The sequence below is a fragment of the Perissodus microlepis genome, chromosome 22, assembly GCF_051167445.1.
Source record: "Perissodus microlepis isolate ML-2025 ecotype Zambia chromosome 22, ASM5116744v1, whole genome shotgun sequence".
Lineage (NCBI taxonomy): Eukaryota > Metazoa > Chordata > Actinopteri > Cichliformes > Cichlidae > Perissodus > Perissodus microlepis.
The window spans coordinates 10428104-10453748 of record NC_140481.1 but is presented as its reverse complement, the minus strand read 5'-3'; the positions used below and the strand labels follow the sequence as shown (position 1 = coordinate 10453748).

Below are 25645 nucleotides of genomic sequence, written 5' to 3'. Positions count from 1 at the left end.
CTCGTGATAAGAATCCTACATTTCTATAGTGGTGAAAAAATAGGAACTTTCATGTCATTTCATTGTTTATCTTTTACTTATTTAGTTTGGTGTGATGCAGTACGACTAGCCAAGGGGGAAGTGGAAAATACGTAAAACTTAAAAATACAGTAAAAATTTTCGAATTTACATCCTTCTTTACATTTTCCAATCTTTTTAATGGGTCAGATTGGAGCTTTTGCCGGCCCAATTCTGGCCCGCGGGCCTTATGTTTGACAGCCCTGTTTTAGAAAAATGTGATTTTCACCTGCAGTTTTTGACATCACACCCCCAGCACCATTACTCCTACACATGACTGAACAGACACAGGACGGCTGTTGTTGAATGTAATAAATGACAAGTTTATTGTTGCACAAAATATACAAAATAACAAGCAAATGGACAGCCCCGGCCCCCTCCCCACTTAGCGTCCCTCCCCTCCCTCCGGTTCATTCGCCATTAATGAAGCTGAATTTCTGAAACCTATGACTACGGCAAGTCCGATGGTCCAAGCCAAACGCATGGTAATTCTGAGAGACAACACATACCCAATTTCAGCGTCACTGAACGATTAAAAATGAATAAAAACACCTTATTTACACATTTCTGTCAGAACTTTTGCAACATGCCATCTATGTATTTATACAGAATATGCTCGCGCACATACCCCTGTATAGAAAATATATTATAAGATCAAATTAAATAAGACTAAGGGCTCTAGACATTACAGCACTTCTTTTGAATCTCCTTTTGGATCATTTTTAGTTTCATTTTTATTTCCCACTTATTGATGGACCTCGCTCTAAAAGAAAGCACTCGAGTTTTTATGTGTGAGTTCGTGATGGTGGTTTTTTCATATTCCCCGACGGGGAACGTGTGGATGCCCGCTGTGAAAAGCTTCACGTATTTACATCGGAACACTCAGATCGCCCTTAAAATGTATGTAAATCGGACCACCTTCCCACTTGTTTTTCACGTGTGTCTCGGCTTTTTAATCCTCTTTTACAAAAAGAAAAGAAAGATGAGTGATATAATAATACCATCAAACCCTCGAGCCTGACTCACGTGCGATGTAATAACAGAATAAGCTTTGGCACTGGGTGAAGAACTAAAAGTGTGCTGCGGTTTCCCTAAAAATGCCCTCTCAGATTTGACCCCCTTTTTTTACGCACCGAGATGCTGAAGGCTCACTCGCCATCGTGGCTAACTTGTGCACAAAAGAAGAGGATGACAAAATCACTGTATGTCCCACATCACAGCCAAACGATATCAGATAAGAAGCTGCGATAAACCACATTAGCACCATGGAGAGAGTGAAGGACGTAGTTCAAGTAAAGCCAGGCAGCTGGCAAGATGGTTTTTGTGTGCAGGAACATAAACGGCATCGGGGCACACGACACGGGCGGATCTTTATTTATTTATTTATTTTTTACATTTTTGTTGGTGATGAGGAGAAATTTAAAGGGAAAAAAAAGCATATACTTGATAGATGGATGATGAGGAAGAAATCGGGGCAAAAACAGAGGCGTCCCGTCTCCGCCTGCCTGCTTTCCTCCAGCTGCACCAGAAAGAAAGTGAAACGGGTAAAAGCAAATCTCCGGAGTGTATCCATCACATTGCTTTATGATTCACCCGTCGGTGGAGACCAGTGCAGCTGAAGGAGAGCCCCTCCAGTTCAAGCAATGGGAACCAGTTTGGGATCAGATTTCATTGGGGAAGGAGATGTTTTCAAAGTGTGTGCAAAAATACTCGTCAGACTACTTCTGGAACATTAACCCTCTTTTTTTTTTCTTCCTTTTTTGTTTCGTACACTTTCAGTTGGTTCTGACCTTAAATCTTCCAATATAGCTTCCTCTTTAATCCTACCTATTCTTCACCTGCTGCTCAGTGTTTCACTTTTCTTAATATATATCTATATCTTCTTTTCTGGCTTCTTTTTTTTCTTCTTTTCTTACTTTACAAAATGAGAGACAGAATGATGGACAGCTGACAATATATATAATTATTTTCCTCTTCTTATTGTCATCAGGTCGCACTTAACCCCGGAGATGATTTTTCTCTTTGTTCGTTGTAAACAAACAGGTTTATCAGCGTTTGTTTCCTCCTCCTTCAAGTGCGCTCCTTCGTTTCCCCTCCTCCTCCTCTCCTGGTCGCTTCTTTTTCTTCTTTGTTTCATTGCAGGAGGGCCCTGATTTGTTTGGAGGTGCTGTCATCGTGTAGATGCCGTGTCGTGTATCTGAAGGAGCAGAAGCACATTCATGTCACATTCACATTTATTCAGAGCGAGGAAGGAGAAGGAGATTTGTACCTTTCTACTCTTCTACATTCATACTCACCTCAGCGCGTTCAGGAGTCCCTCCACACTGTTAGACGGTTGCTCTTTCAGCACCTTGATGCAGCCCTTCATCTGCCCACCACAAAGACAACACAGGGCATTAGAGAAAGGTCAGCGGGCTCACATCACATCATGTCCTGGTACTGCTGCTGCAAAAAACCCAAACTCACGTGCACACATTTATGAAATCAAATCCAATCCGCCAATCAAATGTACTTGACTAACTGATCCACAGGAAGTGTGAACACCTCTATAAAAGCTAAATTCACCCCAGATCAGACCATCCTGTGCCCAGAGAAACTGCACAGAAACCCAAGAGCTACGTCTTAATGCATCATCCTTTTCTCTGAAACTCGGTGAGCAGGTCAGGAACCATGAACCATGGCATCGTTTTTGGACAGTGATCACAGCTTTTTGTATCATATTCAGGAACTTAATATCCCGCAAGTTAAAAATTCTCAAACCAACTCTGGGAAACTGATCCATGCTTTCATATCGAGCACGAGCAGGTTCGACTACCAGGATTATCCGAATCATCAGTAGGACAACTTTAACTTGTCTGGACTCCTAACATGTACATAGAAATGTGAACATGTTATCCCATTATTGAAGTGACTTCACGGGTTCCCAGTTGAATACAGAATTACCTTTGAATTCCTTCTCATGAACCTTTTAGCTCCCCAGAACATCTTGTCCTGCTGATGTGAGGTCAGTCAAATCCTTGCATGCATTTAAAAACAGACTAGGTTCTTGCAGGCTTGCAGTTACGAGTGTGTGTGTGTGTGTGTGTTAGCTTTTATTTTCATCTTAAACCTACACAGGATTTGGTGTTTTTTTATCTACTGTAAACACACTCAGATGAACTTTAATGAAATGCATCAAATAAATGAAACTGAGACTGACAACTCAGTCTCTACAGGCCTCGGCTAGAATGTTAAATTTTAGCATTCATTAAAATTCAGTACAGTTAGAAAAAGATTAAACATGTACGGCTTGACTGGAAGGTTTGCCATGAGAAAGCTTCTGCTCTCAGCATGTCTTGTGTTTGCAAAGTTGCATCCAAATAAACCACAAGACTTCTGGAACAATGCCCTTTGGACAGACAGGGCCAAAGTGGAGATGCTTGATATCTCTACTTTGGTGGAGAGCACTACGTAATGTGCAGAAAGGAGAAAACCAAACGTTGCATATCACTACAAACACCCCATAACCAACTGTCAAGAACAGTGGTGGAGGGGTGATGACTTGGCCTTGTTTTGCAGTCCTTAATGACACGTTGCTGTCATTAAGTCAACCATGAGCTCCTCTGTATATTGAAGTACTCTACAGTCAAATGTGAGGCCATCTGTCAAAACAGCTGGTTCCCAAGCACAGCAGCAACTCTACAACAAAACGTCTGAAAAAGAAAATGTGCTGCAATCAAAGTGCAACAGGAGTTAAAGAGAGCTGTGCATGAACAAATGCCCACCAACGTCAATTAACTGAAGCTGAAGATGTGGGTCACTGATAAAGGACAGTGTGTATCAGTTCTGTGCTCGTCTATTTGTATTTCCTTATTATCAGTTTGTCCTGGTAATAAATGGATAGAAAAAGACAAAAACATTTAAGAGAGGCATTCATCTTGGTATGAAACTTGGGGATTTGAAGCTAATGGATTTGCATCAATCATAACAAAGCCCACATTACATTCATGCTCACAATACCCAGCTATTAACAACTCCATCCATCTTATGCAAAATTTAAATATTTTTCTAGGTCTGTTACTCAGCACTCATCACACTTCTTTACAAACGTGCTCCAGAGAGCAGATAATCTGAGCTGTTATGAGATAAAAAGACTATTCTGAGCTTTGAGTCGTGCAGATCTTCTCTGGTGGAGCTCAATAATAAAAATATGGAGATTGAAATGAATGCAACTGGTCAACTAAAGCTTTGTGATTGATGACCAGCCTAACCAAACTGTTGGCTTAGCAGGACCCCTCAGGTACACTAGATTAACCTCCTTTGCTTTACACATGCAACAGAGGGCCATTATTTTCAAAGTATGCAAGTATTTGCTGTACTCACATCAATTTTGGAGGTCTTGGCGAAAGCCCCGACGGGGTGAACGTGGTCATACAGGATGATGACGCCCACCATCACCCTCATGCAGAACAGCATAGTGTCTGTGTTGGTGAACCGACAGCGGTACTCCCTGGGACAAAAACAGGAGTTAATATTTGCTCTGTTTAACAGAGGGCACGGTGGGGGTTGGGGGTGTCCACCAAATACCAGTGAACAAGTTATAGATGAGAGTTTCTTCACACAAAGACACACAGAATAAAGATTAAACATTTTATATTTAGCATGAAGGACTCTGAGCGTCGATCTATTGAATTACTGACATATTATACGGCACAGTGAAAGAGCCTGTTAATTCGAATTTAGGATTCTGACATTCAAGGAGATGAACTGAGCGAAAGAAGATGGGGAGACAAGAAGCACTTACGGAGTCTCCAGCATGACGCGACACACGCAGGCCATGGTGCTCAGGCAGTCTGTGGTGTCCTCTATGGGCAAGGTCTTATTCTGATGAAAGACAAAAGGAAAATGAAAGAAGATGTAAAAATGGCTTCCATTTGGATGAGCGAACAATGTGAGAAAGTCCTCTACACTTTACTGCACTGCCTGCGCCAAAATGTTCTGCCACAAGGTGGCGACAAAGCACGGCAAAAAGCATGAGGACTGTGCAGCTGCTATGCTGGAAGGCGTTCATCACCAGCGTGCCCTCTACATATCGCACGAACCTCTGAAGTCTTTCTCCGTTTGGCGTGCGGCCCATCAGGATGCATCGAGGTGTAAAGTTAGCAAAAGGCTGCTGCCTCGCCCGTAAAACTGTGTTTTGACAGGAGAAGGCGGATGTTTCACACAGCAGTTCAACATGGCCGCCTGAGGTGAAGACTCGAGTGTACCATGGAAGTATATGGTTTTGTTTTTTCTCTTACAAGCACAGCAAAAACAGACTGTACATAGAGACACACAGTCATTCGGATCTAATCTATATAGAGGGCTCTGTTCTTCTATTCGCTTTATTGAGCTTCACTTCTGTGCTGACAGACTCTACTTTACTTAGTTACACCCAGATGTCTTGACAATGACCACGTCTACGACTAAGACCCCCACAGTGAGGGAAACAGGACTCCCTTTTATACTGGTCATTGTAACTTGGGTTAGCCCCTCTTCAGAACCCAAAAGCAGTTAACAACCCAGTCCTTTCATTTGCTCTCAGGTTAGCAGGAGACATCTGGTACTCTCGTTTCTTTAATTTCTCTAAATAAAAATCATTATTTTATTTTGTGTTTTTTGCTTGGTCGTCCCACACTTGGAGCAGCTCTATCCCCCATCAGCTGGGGCCTGCTTACTGTCATATATGAAAGTTTCACTGCAAATTAATACAGTAGAATTCAAGAAACTTGCTAAAGTGGTTAGTCTACAGCAGGGGTGGGCAACTCCAGGCCTCGAGGGCCGGTGTCCTGCAGGTTTTAGATATCACCCTGGGTCAACACACCTGAATCAAATGATTAGTTGATTACCAGGCCTCTGGAGAACTTCAAGACATGTCGAGGAAGTAATTTAGTCATTTAAATCAGCTGTGTTCGATCAAGGAGTCATCTAAAATCTGCAGGACACCGGCACTCGAGGCCTGGAGTTGCCTACCCCTGGTCTACAGTGCTGTGTTGACATGGTTGACTGGTGCAGAGCAGCTGTGGCGTTCCTGGTCAGTGTTAGGTTACACTAAAGACATCGAGTTAAATTTAAAGGGATGATGCTGATCAGATTCACTCACTGAATTACAGCTGGTAGAATTATCCTCCAAAGAGCTACATTTTACTTTTATCCAAAAAAATGGGGTAATACTACCAGAAACCTTGTCTGCATTGAATACTTTTGGTCTTTTACTCATTGTTGAGGATGTATTGTGTCACCACTACTTTACTCATTATTATTGATTGGAATGTTGTTCTTGGAAATGTGGACTAAGCCATAAACACATGTAAGCAGTGAGTGGATGACGTGTACCTCTGAGACAAACTTGGTGGTGGCGTTACTCAGAGTCTTCAGCATTGGTGTTGCTTCGGCGTAGAACAGCGACATCCTGTTTGCCATCTCGTTGTTAACCTCGTTCTCCGCTTCAAGCTGCGCGCCGAAACAAAACAGATGTCACACTTAAAACAAACGTTTCAGACGATCCAATAATCATGTCACACAGCTGGTGAAAGGAGAGCGTAATGATGGAGGCAACCCTGGTGTTAATTTGTATAACTCGAAAGTTAGATGAAATATTGATTGTACACATCTTTGCGTCGTTGGAAGGAAACGGACACCCCCACTTCATTAATGATTAAAGAGGGGAACTGAAGCCGCGCTGAACCATTTGATCATGTATGCAGTGCAAACAGGCCTGCCTCACCTGCTGGTTGTTCAGCCTGTTCCTGCTTATGGTCCTCCTGTAGTAGCTGAAGTCATTCTGAATGGCTGGATTTGTCATCTGCACGGAGAGAGAGAAGGTGGCATTTAGTTTCACAAGGCTGCTCAACGACCGTATTGATGTTTCAGTACAGTAAAGGTCAGCGTCTGAGGGCTGTAATTAGAACAACAACAACAAAGATTTCCTTCACCTTTAGTTCATCGAAGCTGAGGGTGAAATGGAGGATCTCGGCAAACTGCTTGGCCAAGGCCTGCTCTCTCTCCAGGTGCTGCATGGGAGCATACGGCGGGCTCGTCAGCGCCTCCAGCAGGCTGCGCAAGGCGTTCTCTGCAAATGGATCCAAGTCAGAAATTCATCCAGTCCAGCTAGGACCTGCCTGTTTTATCTTAGTTTGGTCAGACTTGTGTAATCCTCTCTAATCTAGCCAAGATCTGAGTGTTTCTTCTTTTTTCTTTCTCTAAAATGCATACATTTAATCATCGTTGTCATCAATCTCTGGCTCTCTTCCACAACGTGTCTTTTGTCTTATCTACCTCCCCTCAACCCCAACCAGTCACACCACATGGCCGCCCCTCCCTGAGCCTCGTTTTTCTAGAGGTTTCTTCCTGTTAAAAGGGAGTTTTTCCTTCCCACTTTCGCCAAGTGCTTTCTCAAAGGGGGGTTGTTTGATTGTTGGATGTTTTCTCTGTATTATTGTATTATTCAGGTGTCCAGAAATTTAGAATTGGAGCCAAACAGTTGGTATGAGAAATAAAGCTTCAGAGGAAGTGAAAGTATGCGAACGGAAAAGCTGCTTTCCTAAAAGGAAATCATTACCAGCGTGTCTTCTACATTTTGCATGAGCCTTAAAAGTCTTTCTCTGATGTGTGTCCCGTTAGGATGCACAAAGGTGTAAATTTAGTAAAGGACTGCTGCCTCTACACTGAAATCGTTTTTGACAGCAAAGGAAAGAATTTCTTTATTTATTTCTTTATGCAACAGCTCAGCGTGGGCACCTGGGACAAGGGGTCAAGTTTATCACGGTATAAACACCAAAATGGCTTTATCACAGCAGAAAGAACGTTTGAAGACTGCGGTTCGGCAGACAGGCCACTTGTGGCTGGCAGCTCCCACAAACACTATATGCTATACACAATTTGACAGATCTATACTATTTGCAGTCTCGTGACCTAAGAGGACATGCAAGAAGTTTTATGTTCCATACTTTTACTCTTTGCATAAAGTTCCAAAATTGAATTCAACAAACCAACAGGTTTCGTCACAGTGGCAATTTCCATCTTTTATATACAGTCAGTGGAGCCACGGGATTTGAAACAGCATGTCTGTTGCATTTTTAATGTTGCATATTTAGCTACACTTCGAGGCAGAGCTCTCGGGGAGCAGTTTCAGTTTGTAGGTCGTGAGTGAGATGATTAGAGGCAGATCAGTCCAACATTTTACGTATTTATTTTTTTGGAAGCAAATGCAGTGGTACCTCCCTGAACTGGTAAACAGACATCGGTCGTGATGGTGAACATGATTAATGTTTTTCTGCTTAGCATGAAATCCAAAATACCCACTTGCACGCTCTCCTTGCTATTGTCTTGTTAGTTTCACTTTCATTAAGGCTCTCAGCAGGATTTTATTTGCCCTCAGTGACCACAGGCTTAACAGAGCGCTCCTTGCTAAAACACAGACTGCATGTTGCATGTTCACAGATCAAGCTACAGCTGCTCACACAGCCTGAGTGTGGCTGTGACTGCAGAGGCAGTGGCCATGGTTATCCCACCCGTGTCATCCATGATGTTAAACTAAGTCTGCAACAAATCACACTCCATAGCCGGACTCCAGAGGCTGTATGTACAGTGGTGTTGATGCCTCAGAAGCAAAAGCTCCTGGGGCTCCATCCCTTCCTCTGCATTAAAAATGCACGAGTGCCTTCTATAAATACAACATGGAATTGTTTCATCTGAGGCCCTGGGCAGATACCCCAGTCTCGCTCCTGCCGAGAGCACAGAGTGCACGATCTCCATCCTCTGACAGCTTATAGAGATGCAGCAGCTGTTAACGTTAAACTGGACCTCTCCACCCCTTACTGCCCCCTTTGATCAAATAACTATAAAGCAAAAGGTGGTGCTGGGACATACTGCCACCCTTTCTCTTCAGCACGATGGAAGTATGTGATCTCTATTGTACTGAATCTCATAGCTACATTAGCCGCCAGACATTATCATCAATTATTGGCCAGCTCCCATTGTATGGTAATCTGAGAACACAATGTCCCTGAGACTGAAAGTATTACTGGAAGGCAGCGCAGAGGCGGCAGCTGAACTCTATTTCTCTGCTCATACTCCTCTCTCTACTCTCTCTCTTTCTCTTCGCGCTGGACCACTGTGGACCACTGTTTCCGTAGCAACGGCTGCCTGGCTGCTGCTGGGTCAGGATGCTGCAGAGATGGCTGAGAGGACATCATGGAGTATGAATGTGAGTGTGTGTGTGTTTGTTGAGGAATGCTGTCAAGCCTGGAAAGGCACAATGCTGATGGAGCTCTCAGCAATGCCAAGGCCCGTTTTTATCACTTTAAACGGACCTCCTTCCTGTTTAAGGAAACATATGTGGCGTGGACACTTTTGACTGCATTCATCAGTCAGTCTTAACAGGATTTATCACATCCTGAAACTGCTGAAAAGATGCCAATTTAAAAAAAAAAACAACAAAGAAAAAGCAGTATAATAGCTAGTGCTGTAGTACGATCAGCTCTAGCCTGTGCACTCCAATGAAGCACAGATGCTAAATACCAAAACAGCTGTTTCAAACTGAGATAAACAGAGGACAGAGACTTTAATCTGAGGGGTGCACCCATCACCTCATCTCCACTCATTTTCCTGCCTTCTTCTGGCTCTGCAGCACATCCACCCAGCTGACAACCCTGCTTCTCTCATAAATGAGCAGCTGACAGCAATTGCCGTCTCTTTAGATTTTAGGTTCATGTTACAGATGCTTTCAGCTCCAACATGGCCACCAGAGATGGGGTTACATCACTCTCTGAAATGCTTTCATAGACTGCAACGGCCACACTCACCCAGTCGGAGGGAGAACTCGTAGAACCGCTTCAGCTTGGCCACCAGAGGGCACACTGCGTTCCAGGCCTTCTCCTGAAGAGCGAGGTCACCCGGGTTCTGGATGGCCTGCAGCCCAGTAACACAGACAGATGTTACTTTTAAAAACCTTGCCATCTTTTTTGTTCCCTGTCCTTTCCTCTGACCTGTCATCTCACACACAGTATCACACACTCAAATTGGCCTCAAATAATCTCACCTGATCAATATGATAAGAAAAAGTGTAAATGGTGCATATTTCTTTGCATCAACAAATAACAATCAATAAATAAATCAAATCAAAACATGTTAATCCCCACTCTCAATTTCTTTACACTGAAAGAAAACAACAACAATTATTTGCCCTCATAAACATTAAATAATTATTTTGGGTAAAATGTAACTGAAATGTATAAAATCAAGCATTTATTTCTTCAAATTATTATTCAGTTTTAATTAGTCATTCCTCGAGTTTCATTAAAGACAATGTGCCTTCTATGTTGTACTCCTATAAAAAAAAATTAGAGGTAAAATTTACATGTAATCAAATTTGTCAAAGTCAGTATTGTGTGGATATATATATTCGTTTTGCGCCTACTTTTGGTGTAAATCTTTAAATAGGGCACAGAAACATTTTGCAGAGGCTAACTCAGTGCTTAAAGCTGTTTAAACAAGAGGAAATTGGTGCATTTGCTCAGAGCTATTTTCAGCAGCAAATCAATACATATCAGCTCCATAATAAGCCCTTATGACTGTCATTATTTGTTTTCCTGTAAATTATGCTATTGAATATATAAAACATATAATCCCGTTGTGACGGCATGTTCTTTTGCCAGCAGATATCCCCAATTTTTTTAAAAAAAGAAAGAACTATGAGTTTTTCTAATTCTCTGAGCCAAAAAGCTCCACTCGAACAGCTCTTAAATTCACCAAACTTCTCACTTTTACTGTTCTGTCTATATCCTGATGGTTTTTACACAATCAGCTGTTCATATAGCCCTTCAAAGCCTGATTTATAGCCCCTTTCATTGCTAAAACACAGTGAAAATTGACTTTTTAATGGCTGTTATGGAGTGATAAACACAGTTTTCCCTCCTGCAAAAAAAAAACTTTTACTCCAATTTGCCAACAATATGAAAGAAGACTTTTTGAACCCGGATCATCTAAAAGTTCCCATTTCTGTCCTGGAAAAGTGTGCAAACTGACACATATTTAGTCAAGATTAATATTTCACAAATGCCTCAGTGTAAAAAAATGCCGAGCGGGATATCTGTTGGTTGCATGTTATCACTAAAGATATATTTCTAGTTATCTTTACTCAGGTTTGGTAATAATACTCTCCTCAGTTTCTCTCCGCTGTGGAATTAATAATACATTATCTTCTCTATAGCCCCCGGCATACAGTATCTGTGTCCTCAGAGTTAGGATGCAAGGAAAGGAAATGATTCAGCACTTATAAATGTAGTTATCCTGACAGCTAAGCTATCAGCAGTGGTTCTCATTAATGTTTCTGAAGACAGTTAATTGTGTGCCATGTGATCATCAGGACCAGTGTACCAGCTTTGTAGCTGATTATATTTATGGAAACGACATATTGCATGAAATGTTTCGGGTGTTTCTGCTTGGGTTTAGATTCGGTGCCTGCTGCACGGCACGCTGCACGTCAGAATTCCAACCCTGGCATCACACATGAGCGCTAGTTTCCCCATGCTGCAGTGGGGGCTCGACTGATTCATGCTCACTTCTCGTATCTCCTGGCCCGCTCCGTTGTAGGACTGCAGCTCGGCCAAGATCCCGTGAGCCTCCTCCAGCACGGCACTGACCTGGTTCCACACGGCCGTCTCTGCCTCTGTGGGCTGGGCATCTGTGAGGGCAGGGAGGGAAGAAGGACGGGGAGTGGGAAGTGAAAGTGTCATGACGGGATGAAAATATCAAGAGCAGAGGTGATGGAATACAGAGAGGAGGGAGGAAAGGGAGAGCGAGTATTAGTGAGGAGCTTAGATGATGATGTCCTAGAAGGCCAGATAGAAACCTGAGATTAGCAAAGAATTAGAAAGACAACGAGTAATCATTGCATGTGTAAATATCTAAGGTTAAAATCTGGCCAATAAACAATCTACAGGTAGAACAATAACAGGACACTCATCGAGCGCTTTGTCACACAGCGAGGTTTGTGGTTACTCATATAACAAGTTGGCTTTGTGTCAGGGAACAGAGTTTTCCATTTTGATGGGCTGCAGTCGCTGTAAAAGCAACCAGTCATGTCCACTGCCCATTCAGCATAAATGTATCAAAGCCTGGGTAGGTGTAACAGCAGAATCCGACTGATGTAATAGTCTTATAGATTTTTCTCACTCTCCTTTTCCCTTTACACGTCTGTGAAATGATTTTTTTAAATGACTGTTAAGTTTAATTGTGAGAAAAAATAAGCAGCAGAGAGGGAAACCTCTGGGCATGCTCAGTCTTTATCTCAGTTTTTTTTCCAGTCATAGTTTTTGCTTCGTTCATGTATGCACGCAGGACAGATGAAGTGCTTACAGGGACACAATTTAGGAGGGGTCCTCTTGAGTCAGCGATGTGTTTGGTTTTTCTTGCCTCTGACTCAGGTATAAAGAGTGGGAGTGTGCCCAGGCAGCTCGCTACATGCGGTAGCTCTGCTGATTATTTTTGCACCCCGAGGCGCTGCTTCCCTGCGGAGAAATAGTAATCAAGGTATATTTGCTGTCCCACGTGCACACCAGCTGCCATTATAAGCACAGCAAGCAGTGCAACAGTAGTGAATTCTCTCTAATGCCCTCCTTCATTATTCTCGTAAACAACACATTATGTTTACTTGGTATTAATTAAGTATAGCATAATTGCTTTGTATTAAATACAGTTATTATGCCAAGATCTGGTGATTGATAACGCCCTCATATTTGTAAGCTAAATTAGTTGTATATAAAAGATGGACATATTCAGGTATCAGTCTGGAACTGCCTTAAACCTGCATTCTTTATACTGGCCAGCAGGGGGGACTCCTTTGGTTGGAAAAAATTAATCAATTATAGATCTTTACAGACAATTATCCTGCTGCTAATTTGATTTATTAGCTAAAGAACTATTTATGGTCTGAGTTGCAAATTTAAAGTCTTCCTTAATACAGAATGATTTCATTTTGTAAGCTGTAGTTCAAACAATACAGCATAGTATACTTCAGGCAAGGCTACATTGTGATCATATAGTTTTCTCATTCATATCCAGCCCACACTTTTGGTTCTACTAAAAGGCGTTGCTGTGTAGTTTTCTACATTTTGTTTTAACCCTGTCTTTTGCTAGCCAAATTAGCCAAATTAGCATCCCAAGTACGGCTAAGTAAATAACAGATGCACCTCATTAGCTAAGCTAGCTAGCTAGCAGTCAGTATTAGCTGATCAGCAGAGAAGGTTGATGGCCAAAATGCCAAATTAGAGGCGCTAAAAAAATTATTGTCCAGAAACCGATTGGTTGCATTACAGTTGTGATGTCCATTTTTAATATACAGTTAATGATATGAACCCGGAGCAGAGAATGTGTTAGCATGCGCTAGTATAACGAAAAAAGCCAGGGATAGGGTCTAAGGTTTCGACTTCACTTTTATGGTTCATTCGTTGTTGTAATTTAGCAACATAAAAATTAAAATGAATTGAGCTGAATTACTTAATTTTATTACTTTGCATATATAAAGCTCATGCAGTGGATGGAATTACTGCGGGGAGTCGTCGATATAAATTTAATGACACAAAATTTAGATAATTGAATAAAATGGACGACCCTAACTATAATACACAGTGCAGTGAGTGATTCGCACACACTGTTTGTGACAGAAGTCTCATTATGGATATGGGAAATCTGGCCATAATTATCACAGTATTACACAACTCTGATAAACCTCAAGCTTCACTTGTTGATTTTTGTATTTAGTCGTGCTCCCAGGGGGATTTTTACAATGTGTGCAAGTTTGTTTCTCTCTCCGAGGTTGGCTGATTACAGCTTCACGGTGAGAGCAGTATCTTCCCTGATTCTCAAACCATTTCCCTCAGATGTTTTAAGACACAGAGGTTGCTATAATTCAGTCTGAGGATGACTTCAAGCTGACTGATGATTTTCACAGACAGCAGCTCAGTCCAGACATCCATCCTGATAATCTTTTTGTCAGTGGTCAGAATTGCATCTTATCCTTCAAAGGGTGTTAGGGAGGTGTGATCAGCGCCGAGCTATAAATAGTTTAACGAGAAACCAAACTTGAAGCTGTGTGACAGAGGTGAGTGTGTGTCTCCAGGTGGAGAAGGAGAGCTCACAGATGGCACAGGGGGGTGGATGAGGAGGGGGAGGGACGCTCCCAAAGCTGCCATTCCCGAGTCTGACTCATCCCAACTCGCTTTTGAAGTAAAGTGAATCACAGGCCCGACACACGAAGGGGAAATTCAACCTATTTGACGGCTGACGTCTCTCGCCAGCAGTGAGCTCTCCCACTCCCACTGTAACAGCGGGTAAAGAAAGAGGGGGGAGGAAGGCAGCTGTTAAAAGGGAGAAGGGGATGTTTTAGGAGGTGCAGAGCATGTTGGGGATACAGTGCAAAACATCTACATCTTAAAAATTCATAATCAGTGTTAAGATCTTCACTGGAGATGTTTTTTCACAGCTTTTTAAACTCATCAAAAGAGGAACAAAAAAATCTGAATCTCAAAGATACCCAACAATTCAAGAAAACCTCTAAACATGTCAGCTCGCTTACTGAACTTTGTGTTAAATGCCGAGCCTGCTAACAAAGTAAATTATAAATTGACATGAACTACAAAAAGATTTTAACACTGAATAATGAAGTAAAAAAAAAGATTTGTTAGGATGGATGCTTTGCAAAGTTCATACTTCACTGACTGGGTAAATTAGAAAAGAGGGGACAGAGGTGAAATCATTAGCCTTTCTTTGCAGTCATACTTCAGCTTCTCTTTATCAGTCCCACTCTCCTAACGCACACTCACACTCACAAATAGATTAGACGTACAATAGGGGATGAGGAGATGAGGAGGTGGAGGGATGACGATAGACTTTTTGTTAGCCATCGTCATCCCCGAGCAACAGAAACCCACACAGGACTGGCATTCTCTGTTTGTTTCTCCTCAGCTCTTTGTAGCTTTGGAGAGCAAAGTGTTATTGTTGTCAGTTTTTAACATTAATGAATTTATTTTCTTTTTGCTGCAGTGTCACCCTGCTATTGTGCATCTGTCTGCGTCTAATAGGATGCAGCGTGCGTGAGTAAGACCCTTCAGAAAAAAGCCAGATGCCTTTCAAATGCCGGTCCCCAGAGCAGAAATCAAAAAGATAAAGAAAAGGAGGAGGGGTGAGGAGGGGGAGAGCTGAGGAGGAAATAAAATGTAACTAAGGACCTAAAGATGACACAATGGTCAGCTAAGATGGATGATATGACCAAAAAATAAAAGGGAGGAGGGGGGAAGCAACAGAGAGAAAGGGATAACTCAAAAAAATAAGAAGCGGATGGTCTCACGTTCAAAGTCAAGGAAAACTATTGGGCCATGCTCAAGTTCGGCGCAAGCCAGCACTTTCAGGAGGTTTCCCATGAGCCCCCTGGAACAGAGAGAGGGGAGAAGTCTGTGGGTGATGAGGGGATGGGTGTCGGGAGGGGTTGTGCGCGCGTGTGCGTGCCTGTGAGGTGTAGGTGGGTGTGCGTTGTGCGAGAGGTGAGGGTGTCGAGGTGGATGAGAGGACGTTGTTGGAATGGCATGATGGGAGTATGTCCTGGGTGGAGCGTGACAACGTGGACGCAGAACGTCTTTAATCCCACTCTCACTGTTTCCTCTGAGATAAAATAGTCCTTCATGAGGAGGCGCCGACTCCAAAAGCAATCAAACTTAAAGATCAAAGGTCGCAGGAATGCGCTACTAGCCTCAAACACAAGACAGTTTGTCGCAAGAACAGTTTGAATTTATTTATTTTGGAAGACAGGAAACTCATTAAGACTCAAATACAAGAAACTACCTGAGTCTGGTGCAGAAAATTTAAATTAAAAGTTGCAATAAAGTCATGAAATATAAAGATAACGACTTAAAAAATACTGCACTTTATTTTTTGTTGCATTAATAACACTTAATCAGCTGTGCTTCCTTTTATCAAATTAGACAAACACTAGGAATAATATGTTCTGATTAGACACAATACCTTAATTATGATCTAGTTAGAAACTCCATATACTGTCAGATCCAGAGTAACCAGTTCTACTCTGTGTACTGGTTGACACTGAAAACACTGCACTCAGAGGACATTTACTGGGCCTTTATTGACCATGTTTTTACTTTATTACAAGGCCATTTGTTGCTCATTATAACTGCTTCACATGCATTTGATGCGTTCAAGTCCTGTTGAGTTAGTGAGCTCGTATCATTTTTCCTGCATTCTGCCTCCACGTGCAATTTATTGATCTCAAACATTCGTGTATAAAATATGCTGCCCTTGGTGATATAGGATTACCTCCAACAGCCTAACACTGGCCTAAAACTAGTCAGGCAATGTTATTATAGTTAACTAAAACTAAACTAAAAGCTAAAACTAGGTGATTAAAAAAATCAATTATTTTAAAATACAAATAAACTGTAAAACAGGAATACACTCATTGATAAACCACTAACAGCTTGCCTGATGAGGCTTTGTTGAGCCTGTGATGTCTGCAGTACTGCGAGGGCCTTTGTAAAGTGTTAAAACAAATGTTCCCCCTGCCCACTCTGGAAACTAACTAAAACTAAACTGATACAAAGAAAATTGAGAATGAAATATCAGTTTTTTAAATGCCAAACTATCATAATTCTGTTGTCTGAACATTGGACCCATCCAGAGTGTGAATGAAACACATTACAAGAGAACCGTGCGGTAAAATGAAGTGAAAGAATAAAGTCTTGCTCTGTGTTTCATCCCATTGTAATAAAGGCCAAACCTGATGTAATTAGGTTTAATACTTTTGGATCCAGAAACATTATGCACAGGTTCTAATTAGCCCATAACTGCAATGTAATTAGGATATGACTGTGTTTGTTTACTGTGTAATAAAAACAAATTGTTTCTAGTTTGGTATAATTTGATGCAAAGTACAGCTGGTTGCGTAGCACTGGTGCAGCTCGGAGTGTTTGCAACCGCTTTATGAAAGCTGCGCGTCATATATGTGACTCAAAACTGGAGCAGTGAAAAAGATTTATTTTTAAAAGGTGAGTTTCTATGAGACAAAAACCCCATGTGCTGCTTTCAATTACCTGTGGTCACTGTTCTCTATTTTACGGTCAAGCCTCTGAGGTTGTTGGTTTGGTTTGTTTCTGTTTATTGGCTTCTTGTCATATCTGATTTCTGTGGACAGCTGACAAGTTCATGAAACAAACAGGTTTCCTCGTGTGGAGAGTGGGACTAAAGAGTGTCTGTTAATGACAAACCACACCCTCAACAACACTCCATCAAATCGCCACCAGCTGGCCCCACCCCCTCCCCGCCGCACACTTCCACTCCACACACTCACAATTCAACCACACGGACACACGCACGCAACCCTGGCGCCCACTTACTTTCAAAGTCCAGGAAAAAATGTGGACAGTTCTCTAAATCCTTGCCAAGGACCTTAATGAGGTTCCCCATGGCTGGCGACCTGGACGGGAGGAAACAACAAAATGCATACAGTACCCTGGATCTGGCAACCTGCATCAAAATACACAACCGGCACATGGAGGACGCAGCAGACGCACTTTAGTTTCTTACCCATCTGCACTTGTCTAATTTTCCCCTCTGCATCCTTCTGTCTAAGCAATATGTGCAGAGCGAAGCCGGACGTCCAGTCACAGATGACACCGATCGCAGTTTGTGTCCGATACGCATATGCTGTATTCAATTACAGCACGGCCCAAATCCAGCCGTGAATCATTTAGCTCACTCATTGGGAGTCGCTCGAGCTGAGCGGTGGTTTTAATCCATTTACATTACTATAGTAACCCAATAAAAGCCTGCCATGTGCAGACTGCTCCCCTCTAATGCTCTTTATATACAGCAGTCTATAGATACTTCTACAGACCACAGGGCCAGATGCCAGAGCGTGAACCCAAGGATCCAAGCTCAAGAGATAACATTTGTGGTCAGACAGGTACGTTATAAAGTCTCGGGCTTTTCAGCTTATTTCTCCATGAAATACAGAGGTTTTCAGAATGATTTCATAGAATTAAAAAATAATAATTTCAAGGTGTTTAACGGTTTTACTGGTCTGGCCCATTTAAGATCAATTTGGCAACTGGTGAGGCTCTTTTTCTGCCACTAATCACACTAACAGGAGCGTCTATGCTCCAAACTACTAGTAAGTACATATGCATTAAGTTGTCCACATCTCAATGAAAATATCAGATGTGCCTGCTGAATTTTATTTCTGTGTCTGAAATGATGCTGCTGATTTACCTCTGACTGAATCACACACAGCTTCAGTAACACGTGCACAAAGCATTTCATACTGTGGAACAAGATGATTTTTAAAACGTTAAAACTGCTTAAACAGGAAGTTTAGAGCAAAAAACACCAAAAAAAAAGTCATCCTCCTTAAAGGGGACCTGTTATGCCGTTAAGGAAGCTCCTTATTTTTGTATATACACCGCTCAAGAAAATTAAGTGAACACTTAAAAAACACATCAGATGTTTCTATGCTGATGTTGACTCTGTAGTGTGTTAGGCATGAAAGGATCCCACATTGTTTGATGGAAATGAAAATGATCATCCTACAGAGAGCTGAATTCAAAGACACCCTGAAAATCAAAGTAAATTATCAAAGTAAATTATAGAGCAGATTACTCTATTTTGCCTATAACAGCAAGGGGGGCAGTCAGTGGTGTCAGGTCCTTCATTCTCCAAGAACTGCCTCCATACTCGTGCCACATGAAGTTGGAGATTGTCATTCACCACCCATTGCACCAGCATAAAGTCTGGGAATGGATGTAAGGGTTTCATCCTGATACCTAATGGGAGTACCTAACCTGTAGAGGTCTGTGTGTTCCTCCATGGATATGCTTTCCCAGACCATCACTGACCCACCACTTAATCGGTCATGCTGAATGATGTCAAAGGCAGCATTATGTTCTCCACAGCTTCTCCACTTCCTTTCATGTCTATTTCATGTGCTCAGGGTGAACCTGCACTCATCTGTGAAAATCACAGAGCGCCAGTGATGGACCTGCTAATTCTGGTATTCTATGGCAAATGCAAACCTGGCTTCAGGAGCCACCCTCATGATTGTTTGGTCAGATCAGGTCTGATTGAGACTGTGCTGGGAGGAACCACAAACCATGTGGCATGGTTGCCATCCTGGAGGAGTTGGAGTTATGTTGATGCCAACCATGCCTCATGTTACAAGTAGCTACGAACAACCCCCAAAACAGGAATGGTTTTGGGGGTTGTCTCATGATTGCCCCTCGAGTGCACCTGTTGTTAAATTCATCAACACCAAAGCAGCTGAAACTGATTAAAACCCCTCTGCTACTAAACCGAGCAGATCAATATCCCACAAGTTTAATTCCAACACTTCAATGAAAGTGTTCCTTTAATTTTTTGAGTAGTTTAAAAATCATAAATGTTGATAAGAAACATGACTTAGCCAAACGCACGAGAGAGTACTTTGAGAGTGAGAGTATGTCAGCATTGGATGCCCCTCCCAGTTCAAACCTTAACTGGGAGGGGCATCCAATCACAAGACATCTGTCCTCATAACCAATATAAGATAAATAACGATTATTTTTAACTCATGCATCTGCTCTTACAGTAAAAGTACGGAGCTGGAAATGAGCATAACAGGTCGCCTTTAATCGTCTTCCTGCTTCTTGCTCGCTTTGGTAGCAGAAGGTAAGCGGCTGCCAAGTTTCACTTCCTCTGCCGTGCCCTTTGTGTTTGTGCATGTGCTGTGTTAGCTCACAGCTGAGGTCTATCAGTTTCCGGCTTCAAGAATAAGCTACAGCCGGCATTTGCATGTTCTCTAGATGCCATCTTGCAGAAAATAAATTAAATGTATCAACTGTCTTTTCCCTGTTACTCAGCAAGAACGGGTGTTGCACTGCAGCACAGAGGAAGGGATGGGGTTACACTGTCCGGTCGCTGAGACAGTTTCACACGAGGACTGCAGCTACCTGCTGTACTCTGTGTCTGCTCCATCTGCAGGTAAATCGCTTAAACGCAGCTGTGTGCTGAGTCACAGCTGTAACCTGTGAGCGTCGGCCCAAAACGCACCTCGTCTCCGACCTGACTTTTCCACCACCTGCTCCGAGAGATGCAAACCGAGCCGACACCGTGAATATATGAATAACCGATCCTCATCTTCGGCCTGACAAGGTGACTACAAAGGCGAAGTCAAGCTGAGATCCACGTCACAACCTCGCATAAAGCAAAGAAAGATTTCTCTGAAGTGTTGGTGCGTGTCAGCCTCACAACAGCCACACACGCACACATTAACACACACTGAGTCTGGAGCAGCATGTGGTCCGTGCCGAGAGCAGAGCTGGGCTGATGGTTGCCAGGATACTGTTGGCCTGGTAATATCTTCTCAGCTGAAGATGAAGGAGAAAAAAGGAAAAAAAAAACAGCATCCAGCTCACTCGCACACCGAGTCAGTCGCTCACAACAGCGATCCGATGCTTCACTTGTTACTACTCATGAGATTGGTCTTTATTTTGTGGCACGGATGGTAAACGCGATTCATTAAGCTTTAAAGCCAGCCTCTCTCCTCTTACCCTGCTTTCCTATGAGTGTGTGGCCTTTTCGTTTGTCTTTGGTCCTCAGCTTCTTCTCGCACGTCCTCGCCTCCTGTCAGTAAATCCCAGAGTGACAACGGGAGTCCCACGATGGTTTCCACCGGTTCCCACTCTCGGCTTTTCTTAGAGACTGATGTAAACTTCTGCTCTCGCTCTTTCTCCTTCAGTCTGTCCACTTCACACTTCTCTTTTTTTTAGACGTCTATTTAAAGGCCTGTGGTTTTTTTTTTCCTTTTCTATTTGCTCTATGGGCTTTTTTTTGTTTAGTTTTTGCTGTTGTAAGCTTGTGAGTCTACAGAACATAAGATGTCTCTCTCTCTCTTTTTTTGTGTGTGCGTTTATATCATTTCTACTCAAATAGAGAAAAGTCTCTTCTCTCTTTTTTTGTTTCTGACGTCAGAATGGGTTCCTCAAAAATATCCCCTTCAGCTCTCCTTTCTGCTTCACTTCCCTATTTCACCACTCAGCAGCACTCTCCCGGCTTCTTTGGCCTTGTCTTGTCGCAGCACATCTCTGTCAAGGTGCCATTCGGCCTCACTGGTGGCCCTCGGGCGCAAACAAATCCAAGTGGCAGAATGGAAATGGCGATAGGGTAGCGCAAACACACGTTTGCTATTAAAACTTTCCACGAAGCCACTGGATGCATCACAGATGGACTCTCTGGGCGCTGAGATGCAGCACTCTGTGGAATTAGGAAGTGTGTCTTTGGTGGCCACCGGTTGCAGCTCCTCTCACACGCACAGTGTTTGCAGTCTGCCGGCGTTTGAGTGGATGAAAGTGCCTCTCTTATGCAACCGCACAGCACACACAGCTCTCATCTGTAGTCCGGCAAGAGACACCAAAGCGAGGGGCTCCTCGAGCCTTAATAAAGACACAGCCCGGCTCCCACATGGGCCTGAAAAGCAAATCTGGTCCAGACTGGAAGCCAAGCGTCAGCGCTAAGCCTCCCAGCCTCCTTTCAGCTCTCACTGAAAGATTCCTCCTGTTACAGCCCAGGAGCTTCATCAGTGTGGATTTAGTGAGCACAGGAATGGCACTGCCAAGCCTAACCTCTATTAACTCACCAATAATACCATCCGCATTCCCTTTCTATTCTGTCTTTCTTCCTCTCTGTCTCTAACCACAATCTTTCTGTCACTAACTGAGTATTCAGTGGCCTGTGAATCAAACCCTTTAGCAGCTGTACTGTATGCAACGGATGCAGCGACTGCACTCGTTCAGCTCTCATCTTCACCAATCTTTGTTCAGAAAATCTGCCTCTCCTCTTCCCCCAAATGGTGTTTTGTATGCTTCTGTTTTTCTTTCTCCGAGTTATCTGCTTGCATTCCTACCTTTGCTTGTGTTTATCCCACTGGAACACTTCACTGCATCAACCAGGGCTTCTCAGCTCCAAACAGTGGTTACAGCATCAGCACCCACAACCTGACAAAAAACAGAGAAACAGATTAAGGAGGGTAACAAGAAGAAAAAAAAGCAGAGGGAGGGGAGTCGGCGTAAATTTCAACTACATGTGGAGACAATGTGGGGAAAAACAGGAATGTAGTGTGTTGTTTATTTGGATATCAAGATGTTAAGAGTTGGTAACGGCAACAAATTAGGAACAAATATGACTGTGATATGATTATAATTGGCCAGACTGAACATGTGACGTCATCCAAAAAATGTTCAAGCCTTTGTTTAAACCTACAAATAACAGATTTTTCGCCACACACTCACTCTCCTTTAGCTCTGTTCTTTATCTTAACCATGCTTGTTTCTTTAGATAGCCAGTAACTTTGTATCTAGTTGTTTTTAACTGATGAAGGCTACCTTGGTTTGACCAGAAACTGAAAACAGGTCAGTCAAGACCACGACAGTCAAAGAAGATTGTAATTTAATCTGTATTTATTTAAACTGCCTGAGTGAGTCAGATAAAGCATTAACATGGAGCTCGGTTAGGGGTGGGTTGCAAAATGGCTTGCAGAGCGTACCGCTGTTGGCAGGCTAAGGCAGACTAAATAGCTGGCCTTGTATATTTCTTTTCTACATTAACTGAGCACTCACAGCACTTTTTACTAGATTTTTACCCAAACACATATTCATACAGGTGCTTTTTTTTCTAAGCACCTAATCTAACATTCACACTCCAATAGATGCATCAGGGGTAACTTGGGGTTCAGGATATTCAGACATGGAGGCGTCAAACCACCAGCCTTCTGACTGGTAGACAATCTACTCCAGCTGCATTAATGAGCATCTGCAGAGTCGCGTAACAATTCTTTTTACCATAAGCAACTGCACTGCATTATATATATTTGATTCACATATTTAGACCATACACTAAAAGCAGCTGTAATCCACACACAGCTGTGGATTATAGACGTTTTCTATGTCCCAGGGTGGTTTTGATGGAGTAATACCATTTAAAATACAGACGTTTAACAATCGGTTCAGTCTGGGAGCCCGTGAATGGTGCTTCTTGCTTTCTTCTTTCCATTTTTATGTCTTCATTTAAGCTTGTTAAGCTCATCTTACTGACTGAGCGTCTCGCACACCTCCAGCACTCTTACCCGCTGACTGGTGTAACTATTAACACTGCTGCTGCTGCCATTGCATCATCGAATCTCATCAGAGATTTGTACCACAGGCCTTCAAGCTGGCAGTAGTTAAACCTTCACTTAAAAAGCCATCTCTAGACCCAGCAGTCTTAGCTAATTATAGGCCAATCTCCAACCTTCCTTTCATATCAAAAATCCTTGAAAGAGTAGTTGTCAAACAGCTAACAGATCATCTGCAGAGGAATAGCTTATTTGAAGAGTTTCAGTCAGGTTTCAGAGCTCATCACAGCACAGAAACAGCTTTAGTGAAGGTTACAAATGATCTTCTTATGGCCTCTGATAGTGGACTCGTCTCTGTGCTTGTCCTGCTAGAACTCAGTGCAGCGTTCTATACTGTTGACTATGATATTCTATTAGCACGATTAGAACATGCTGTAGGTGTTACAGGTACTGTGCTGCAGTGGTTTGTATCATATCTATCTAACAGACTCCAATTTGTTCATGTAAATGGAGAGTCCTCTTCACACACTAAGGTCAATTATGGAGTTCCACAGGGTTCAGTGTTAGGACCAATTCTGTTTACATTATACATGCTTCCCTTAGGCAGCATCATTAGAAGACATAGTATACATTTTCACTGCTATGCAGATGACACCCAGCTCTATCTATCCATGAAGTCAGATAACACACACCAATTAGTTAAACTGCATGAATGTCTTAAAGACATAAAGACCTGGATGGCCGCTAACTTTCTGCTTCTTAATTCAGATAAAACTGAGGTTATTGTACTCGGCCCTGAAAATCTTTGAAATATGGTATCTAACCAGATTCTTACTCTGGATGGCATTACCTTGGCCTCCAGTAACACTGTGAGGAACCTTGGAGTCATTTTTGACCAAGACATGTCCTTCAACACACATATTAAACAAATATGTAAGACTGCTTTCTTCCATTTACGCAACATCTCTAAAGTTAGAAATATCCTGTCTCAGAGTGACACTGAAAAACTAGTTCATGCATTTATTACTTCCAGGCTGGACTACTGTAATTCATTATTATCAGGATGTCCTAAAACCTCCCTGACAGGCCTTCCATTAATCCAAAATGCTGCAGCAAGAGTCCTGACAGGGACTAGAAAGAGAGAGCATATATTTCTCCTGTTTTGGCTTCCCTTCATTGGCTTCCTGTTAAATCCAGAATTGAATTCAAAATCCTGCTCCTCACATACAAGGGCTTAAATAATCAGACCCCATCTTATCTTAATGACCTTGTAGTACCATATTACCCAATTAGAGCACTTCGCTCTCGCACTGCGGGCCTACTTGTTGTTCCTAGAGTATTTAAAAGTAGAACGGGAGGGAGAGCCTTCAGTTTTCAGGCCCCTCTTCTGTGGAACCATCTTCCAGTTTGGATTCGGGAGACAGACACTACCTCTACTTTTAAGATTAGGCTAAAACTTTCCTTTTTGCTAAAGCATATAGTTAGGGCTGGACCAGGTGACCCTGAATCCTCCCTTAGTTATGCTGCAATAGACGTAGGCTGCCGGGAGATTCCCATGATGCATTGAGTTTTTCCTTTCCAGTCACCTTTCTCACTCACTATGTGTTAATAGACCTCTCTGCACTGAATCATACCTGTTAATCTCTGTCTCTCTTCCACAGCATGTCTTATTCTGTCTTTCTTCTCTCACACCAACCGGTCGCAGCAGATGGCCGCCCCTTCCTGAGCCTGGTTCTGCTGGAGGTTTCTTCCTGTTCAAAGGGAATTTTTCCTTCCCACTGTCACCAAAGTGCTTGCTCATAGGGGGTTATATGATTGTTGGGTTTTCCTCTGTATCTATTATTGTACGATCTACTGTACAATATAAAGTGCCTTGAGTTGACTGTCATTGTGATTTGGAGCTATATAAATAAAATTGAATTGAATTGAATTGAATCAGGGGAGAGTGCAGACAGGAGGAAGGCAGGATATTTGCAGAATAGTTGCCAGGGAAACACAGCCTCTTATTCTCATGGCAACACACAGTTTGGTGTTATCAATGAGGTGGGATGGATAGATGGACTTCGCTCAATATCTGGAGCACGAGGGGACACCAAAGCATTTACTTTCCTGTAGCAGTGTTAAAGTGCTGTGCAATCGTGGAATCGCGTCTTCTGCCTTATCGGGGAGTCATGGACTGATTCAGGAGTCTAATGTTTATTCTGTCAGTGAAAGGGCAAAGGTCAAGCCTTTCAAAGGAGACTAAAACCAAGAGACTAAAGCCCAATCCACATAAAAGATTGATTTGTCACTTCTTGCATTTGCAGCTGTAAGGTGGTTGCTAATCAACATACCGGTGGTCACCAGCAGTGCTAGCTAGCTAGGTAGCAGCAGGCGCTATATGTAAAAACCACAGATTAAATGTGTTGTGGCAGTGTTTAG

At 42.6% G+C, this 25645-nt stretch overlaps 1 protein-coding gene across 2 annotated transcripts in view; it reads right to left on the bottom strand.

The window, feature by feature from the left end:
- Positions 1-960: 960 nt before the first annotated feature.
- Positions 961-25645, bottom strand: part of fam49al (family with sequence similarity 49 member A, like) — a 39541-nt gene continuing 14856 nt past the window's right edge. The window contains exons 2-12 of one of the 2 annotated variants that reach the window (XM_084918440.1): positions 22019-22109; positions 17481-17560; positions 11640-11761; positions 9882-9987; positions 7011-7147; positions 6803-6880; positions 6412-6528; positions 4841-4920; positions 4420-4546; positions 2355-2425; positions 961-2254 (exon numbers count right to left, since the gene is read on the bottom strand). In XM_084918440.1, coding sequence (XP_084774566.1) covers positions 2191-2254; positions 2355-2425; positions 4420-4546; positions 4841-4920; positions 6412-6528; positions 6803-6880; positions 7011-7147; positions 9882-9987; positions 11640-11761; positions 17481-17550 — 972 coding nt within the window. In that variant the 5' untranslated portion in view covers positions 17551-17560; positions 22019-22109 and the 3' untranslated portion in view covers positions 961-2190. Of the gene's footprint in view, positions 2255-2354; positions 2426-4419; positions 4547-4840; positions 4921-6411; positions 6529-6802; positions 6881-7010; positions 7148-9881; positions 9988-11639; positions 11762-15424; positions 15505-17480; positions 17561-22018; positions 22110-25645 lie in introns of those variants that run through there. The other variant, XM_084918439.1, reaches the window with a different exon arrangement.